The 7,064-nt window shown below is 40.3% G+C and overlaps 1 protein-coding gene across 2 annotated transcripts; it reads right to left on the minus strand.

The window, feature by feature from the left end:
* Positions 1–1,897: 1,897 nt before the first annotated feature.
* On the minus strand, positions 1,898–4,786 carry ZNF706 (zinc finger protein 706). Of its 2 annotated transcripts, none has more exons than XM_003205204.4 (3): positions 4,650–4,786; positions 3,923–4,030; positions 1,898–3,274 (listed from the first exon to the last, which is right to left on the minus strand). In XM_003205204.4, the coding sequence occupies exons 1-2, from the start codon at positions 4,782–4,784 to the stop codon at positions 3,935–3,937; spliced, it is 231 nt and encodes a 76-aa protein (XP_003205252.1). In that variant the 5' UTR covers positions 4,785–4,786; the 3' UTR covers positions 1,898–3,274; positions 3,923–3,934. The 2 variants fall into 2 exon arrangements, with proteins under 2 accessions (XP_003205252.1, XP_010707483.1); XM_010709181.3 differs by having other exon boundaries at positions 3,886–4,030.
* Positions 4,787–7,064: the final 2,278 nt, after the last annotated feature.

Here is a 7,064-nt window from a genome sequence, read left to right on the forward strand (position 1 = left end):
TCTCGAGCCCATTGGTGTCTGATAATAAAAGAAATTCTATCCATTACTTCATTTTATCAAGATAGGAAAATACTTCAATGCAGTTTACAGAAAAGCTACAAATTCCTTCATTACTACGTGCTTTGCAAACAGCCCTGGTCATTAGCTTTACTTGAGCCGAAGCGTTTTCAGCTTAACAGCAAATAACCACAGGGGATAGTCTCCAGGGGCGTTCCAAGAGCACTGCATAAAGCCAGCTCTTTCCTTAAGGATACATAGCAACCGCCTTCCACTTCTATTTCAGATTTTTCACACAGCATTTTGACAGCAAGAAACCTGAATCTCCTAGAGAGGCTAAATCTGAGCGTCTGTACCTCTGCGTTACCTCTGTAATTCCAGGCAATGCAAAATGCAAAACTGCTGATATTGATAACTGCGAGACCCTGAGATGACCTCACTGCAACTACAGATGCTAACACACTCTCTGGGAATAGACAGAATTTTTCACAAACATTTGAAGCCCTGCTAAAATTTGATTTCAGATGCAATTCAGAGATTCCCAAAAGAGATGTAGGCTTTTGAAAATCCCCAATCATTTCTTAACGTTGTTCCACAAGCACCCATACAGCTGATATCCATACCAGTACTTCACCTAAAAACTGCCACTACACAAAGATGAATCTTTCTCATGGGAACATGGGAAATTTTCCATGCTGATTTTTTTCTCTTTTAAAGTTAGATGGCTTCAAGTCCCAGGACTGTCCAAAGATACGACACTAATTTTCTAAGTGCAGTAATACTTGTTTTTAAAAGCAGGCAGAAAATATGACATTTTACATTTTATTTTTATTATCTTTAATCAGACACATTACAATGCACAACTGTGTCTTTAGCCAGATAACAGGGTGTCATTCTCCAGATCAGGAAAAGGTGAAGGGCTCCTAGTCCTTCCTCTGATTTTTTAGGTAAAAGGAATATCACAGATATCCTAAATAAGAACTATTCCTTCATTTAGTAGGGCATCCCCACTACACTCATAAAGCCTTTAAAACAGTTCAGTTGTAGATTTCACTTGTTCCTATATTTGAGACTGCAGCTACTGTAACGAGGGGTCTTAATGACCTGAGGATCACTCTTGCCTTCTAGAAGCTACACAGAAAAAAACAGTACTTCATAAGGTGTTTTCTAATTGGGCATCACACAGCTTTGAAAATACAATTCTAACTTCACCATCTTGCTACTGATGCAGCTTTCCAGCTCTTGAACGCTCATTAAGAGAGTGTGTTTATGAAACAAAATCATTTTATTTAATGCTACACAATTTGAATTGAAAGAATAGAACATATACTTCACCTCAAGATGAAACTATAGGGATACATCCCAGAACATTTTCCAGAGTAAAACCAGATTACCGATTACCAAACAGTGCAAGAAACATTTGTATCCATTTGCACTCGTATTTTAGATAAACTACAGCAACAGAACATTTAAGAACCTCTCCTCCATACAGCAGATCTCTTACTCTGTGGGAACCAGTTTGTTGGGATATACTTATTGATAACATCAAAGAAAATCATATGAAGGGTTACATTCTGATGTCAGGTGTACAAGTGCAGTAGTGGATTACTCACAGAGGAGAACAACATTATCTATAAAAGTTAAGTGGTATTCAGGTTATCCTGGAGTGACTATAATACAGAGAAACTTCATGTCAAAATAAGTATTTACACAGAAACTGTCACAGCAAAGAGGACAGGAAGCTAGTCCCACAGAAGTAGTTCATTAAAAAGCAAATGAGTGGACGAAGACAAAGGCTTTGACTTTATATAATAAAATACCAAGTGCATTCTTTTAAGTGAATGAGTCTTTGAGACTATGGTCCTAGACTTCAGGAAGCCATGTGAAGGTCAGATGTACAGTCCTGCTGTGTAGTAAGGGTTACTTGGACTGCCAGAATTCTTACGTCTCTTGTAACCGCAATAAATCACAGCAATTCTAGTGGTGCTTCTTACTGTGAGTTCTAAATGAAAGCTCTTGAATAAGCCCCTCCAAATGCCAAAGATAGGTTGTTTTTTTGTATAGCAGATCCTCCAGAACAAATCAGATGTTTTTCCACTACTTCTGCACCGTACATCTGGGATTAGAACTGAGCCCAGAACACTTAAAGGCTAATTATGTTTAGCTTCTCAAATGCTCTTGGCCGGAGAGTTATTATCCAGCTTTTTCTTGTCAATGCAACTTTAATCACATGCAATTTCTTAAGATAGTCATATCATTTCAGTTATTTTGGCTCTTTTCTAACAGGCTTATTTTAGGCTCGTTGCAAGGAAAGGTTATTAATGGCTGGCTATTTTGCGTATTTCTTCAAGAGCCTCTACTAAAATAACCAGATGCATTTGAGAGTGAACACTTGTGGCTGACTGCTCGAGTAACTTCAGAAATCTTCTCAAATTAAATTTTCAACTAAGAGTAGAATTGTTTTTAAACTAATATTTGCGAGCATCTTTTAAGCCAGCATACGGAAAAGCATTAAACTTTACCACCTCCCAGCTTCCTCAGCCAACTACCAACTATTAAGGATCACCAGAGTCTCTCCAGTGCAAGACTCCAAGGAACTAGCTCAAGCCCTCACAGTACAGGAATCCCATTTTGAAATGGCTTGTAGAAATAGACTCCAATACACAGGACAAAACCGTAGAACAAAGTCTCACAATACTATTGCAGCCTCTCGGGAGCTTGCTGTGCCTCTTGAGTCAGTAACTTGAACATTAGTGACTGAGCCCAAGCAGGCACCAAACCGAACCGTCAATCTGAGCAGCTTCCCTCTCACGTTAAAATTAATTTACTGTAATGTACATTACTTTCAGTGGAATGATACTGCTCGTGTTTTAGCAGGATGGGGAAGATTCCACTTTGTCTTTTATTGTTTTATAAGGCAGATAATGCAGAAAGTTAAAACAGAACTTCTACAAGCATTTAATCTGTGATATTGTAAAATCAAAGTACTACTTTATTAAATGAGTTATTTTACACAATATGAACATCAATATAATTACAATTGTAAAAAATTTTTGTTTTTATAACAAGTATGGACTGATTTTTCAGGATTTCCAAAGAGGGCACAACTGTACATTTCCACAATTGTCTTTGCATGAAGCCCAAGAGGGAACAGCATAAAAATATGAATGTTTCTGTAGCCCCTTCATTTTTGCTGATCAACAGTTTTAGAAAAGCAGCTGCAGGTTTGTTATGTAAGGTCTGACAGTAGAAGAGTCAATAGGTGCCATGATTTCACCTATAAAAAATAAGAATAACTCAGTTAAACTGAACCGTTACACAATGCTATTTACCTCAGAGCGAAAGAAATATTGCAACTCTGTTTTTCACCTTATTCCAGCCTTTAATTGTAACTTGTTTCGGTTACAATCTAACAACTAGATCTAACAACATCTTAACTAGATGTTAAGAAACCTCCTAGAGAGAAAATAGAGGTTCAATCTTGTATCTGAATACAGAAAGAAACCCTGCATTCACTTGCATAACTTCAGGAACAAAGAAGGCTGAATCATTAGAAATACACTAAACAATTCTGCTTTCATTATGTGATTTCTAACAACAGGCACATTTATCATAAATATTTTGTTCCAAGCAAGAACTGTAGAAGCTAACATTTCAAAGCAGTAACTGAAGAATAAGGTATTCCTACAACTCTAAGGACGACCATTTGAAATAATGTCAGTACCTCCTTTCAAAAGATCTTCCATGCAATGACAACCATTTCAACCATGTAAGAACGGGTCAGTGGCATAAATTTAACCTATACTTAATTTCTATATTAAAAAAATAAAGCATCTTTCAAGTCCAAGTGAGTGAAGAAAAAAAAAAACAAAACAAGTGATAATATACCTTAATTTTTAAATGATTATCTGATAAAAGTAATGACCTGTAGATATCTTTATGCCTGAACATCAGCCAGTTCTGGAGGAAGTGGAGTCTTAGGATGTTTGCTTTCAAAGTGCTGTTTGAAGGTCTTGGGATCCGGCATTTGTGTCTGATTAAAGAGAGACATTTAACTTAACGTGCAGTACAAGAGCTATAGGATACTACAAAACCTGTTATCCCCCCATGCTTTATTTTACTTGTGAACCTAATTTGGAACCCTAATAAAGACCCTCAAAGTGACAAATCTTTCCTAATCTATCCTAAAACTGACCATTTAAGTGAAAATAACGAATTAATCCTTCAGTTCCAAAATGGACACATGCACAGGAAAAACAACCAGAAGGGAAATATAACCCAAACAGTGCTCCAATTTCTGATTTCCTGTTAGGACATCTATTCTAACAGAAGCTGATGTATACTGAACTTGCATTAAAACTTTTGGCACCACGTAATATCACTTTTCCCTCTCTTCATTAACACTGATAACCACAGATGTTAAGACAGAAAGATCTGTTCTGTATGATGGCCTATCTAGAGGTTGATCAGGAAGTATTCTCAAACCTTCTATGCATTAGATGGCATACTAACAGTGCCCACTGATTCTTGCAATTCAAAAAGCAAGAAAACTACCTCAAACAGATCAGTACATGGCCTCTCACAATTTCTCATATCTCAATTACTACAGACACATCTGTGTACAATAATAATTTGTCTTCAGTTTCTCTTACCCTACAGACAGTGCAGGTATATATCAAGGCAGCCTTGGCTGCAGCCTTCTGATCATGCCCTTGCTTCTTTTTTTGCTCAGCTTGCTTTTTGGCATTTTTCTGCTGCGACTGAATCTTCTGCTGTCCACGAGCCATATCTACAAACAGAAAGAAGACATTTAGTCTGCAAGTGTGAGAAACTACTGCTGCTAGCTGACTCAGAAGTCGTAACTGAATGTAATAGTCATGTGCTCTGCTCCTGCACTGACCCACAACTCCCATAATTCATACACAACAGGCAACTGTTCAAGCTCCTTACTTCGTGAAGTCCCTCTGGTTTCAGTAGCTTTCTGAAGAGACACAATAGTTCTCTAGTCCATTCTAAGGCTTCTTCCTTTAAAAAGTTTCAACATATAAATTTGAAAAACGTTTAACAGAGACACTCAATTCTTATTTTTGGAACTTGGAGTAGGTTTCAAGAAAAGGAAATTATCACTATTCCCCAAGCTGTATCGCTGTCTTCTGGTGTACTTGTTTATAATCTGCTTTGGAATCGGGAATGGTAAGAATGATGCATCATCCTTCTTTATCAAAGGCCGTTTTTAGAGGTGGCCACCTTTGCAATTTTCAGCTGATTTTACAGGCATGCCTACATATTTTTTTGACATAAAGCTGCCTCCACCAGAAGCCACTATTCTACATGACCCAGAAGCACAAAGGAAGCTGACACCACTGCCAACTGCCATTAGAAGGTTCACCACAAACAGAAACAAGGTACAAAAACCTTAATTCACAGAGAAGCAGAGAAGCATATTCTGCAGCAGGAGCACACCACCTGCACGCAGCCCACAAGGACACCCAGCTCAGCTCGCAGCCCACCCCCAGAGCAGACGCCAGGCAGGATTCAAGTGCACCAGCAGAACAGAATTCAGACTGTGGTTACGTAAGGCAGCAGCCCACTTCCAGCTATTATCTTCCCTACAGTCCCTCATGTCCCACGCCTAATCCAGCTGTGGGGCCTCTCAAAAAAAAAAAAAAAGCTTACTACCAGGCTTACTACTATACAAGGTCAGGACAGCTACTGAAGTCTGATTTTTCAAGGACAACTATTAAGGCCTATATGTTATAAACAGGTTGGCTGACTGGCTATCGCCCCTCTATGCACTGCGTCTGCTGCTGAGGAGAACACACTGCACGGACACAACTGGTCTGCCACACAGTCCTTCCCACAAGGACAGAGACCTTCCACCGAGTAGGCTGTTCACCCTTCTGCACACTGAGCTCCAGCACAGCACAGCTCTTATAAATGGAAGCTTCTCTGAAACTTTGTCTGCATCTGGAAATTCACTAGTATTGCATAAGTTCCTGGACACAAAGCATCACAGTGCTCGACCCTGAGCAGGACAGTCCTGACCCAAAACAGCTTGCAACCACTGCAAACCCAGGCCACGGTCCCATTTTTTCATGGTGTATAACACCACTACCCAGCCCTTTGGAGAAGAGTCACACTACAGCTTCAGTGCTCCCTCACCTTTCCTCATCACTTTCTCCAAAGAAATTCATAAGTCCAAGTAACTCCATAGCTATTGTCCTTCTACGTCACTAACCAAATCTGTCTGAACACAAGAAAACACCAGTTTTATTAACAAGCATACAGAAATACACGTGGCATTCACAGCTTCCACAAGAAGCAGTGATAAGTTAAACTGAAACCACCAGCCTGTGTTTCAGTTTCAGCAGATATTAGAGTGACTCTGAAACATCCCAGCCAGGGCCTCACACTAAAAGGAACCGCGGAATTTATTTTGGTTCTATTTTGTTGGCATTATAGAAATCCTTCAGAACGTAGGGGCTACTGACAGAAATTTCCAAAGAGCATTTGTGTGTTACTTTGTATGTCGGTCCCTCGAAAGGAGCATAACTCGTATTTTGCAACAGGTCAGTCACAGAACCCTGCATCGGACAACTGATGCTTTGAGTTATGACACAAACAAGGAAACACAAACAAAAACATCTGCTCAAACATACCAACCTCCCTACGATGCCTGCAAGCAGAAAAACAGCAGCATTTAAATGCCGCAAGTTACATTAACGAAGCTGGAATGCGTGGAATAAATACTTAATTACTGGAAAATTGAGATTACTCGAACCATCAGCATACTAAGAAAGCGGCTAAGATCTATCCTGAAGTTCGATAACGAAGATAAGAAGCCGCGCACACCCGCAGCAGTCAGCGTACCCGCACCGCACAGAGGGGCGCCGCTCCCGCTGGCAGGCACACCCTCCCGGAGCGCAGCACGCCGGCCCGCTGTTCTGAAATAAACCAGCAAGAGCGCCCCGGGAACGCACAGCAACGCGCCGCGGACCGAGAGCACGCACTGCGGGCAGCGGGACGGAGCGCTCGGTGCCCCTCGCGGGCCGCTCCCTGCAGTAAAC

Source organism: Meleagris gallopavo, chromosome 3 (genome assembly GCF_000146605.3).
Source record: "Meleagris gallopavo isolate NT-WF06-2002-E0010 breed Aviagen turkey brand Nicholas breeding stock chromosome 3, Turkey_5.1, whole genome shotgun sequence".
Lineage (NCBI taxonomy): Eukaryota > Metazoa > Chordata > Aves > Galliformes > Phasianidae > Meleagris > Meleagris gallopavo.

What these genes read in the sequence shown, in the direction of transcription:
- ZNF706 (XM_003205204.4), bottom strand. Translation starts at nt 4,784, where the DNA reads ATGGCTCGTGGACAGCAGAAGATTCAGTCGCAGCAGAAAAATGCCAAA. An exon ending in ATACCTGCACTGTCTGTAGG is followed by an intron (nt 4,031 to 4,649) that starts GTAAGAGAAACT and finishes CTCTTTAATCAG; the next exon opens with ACACAAATGCCGGATCCCAA.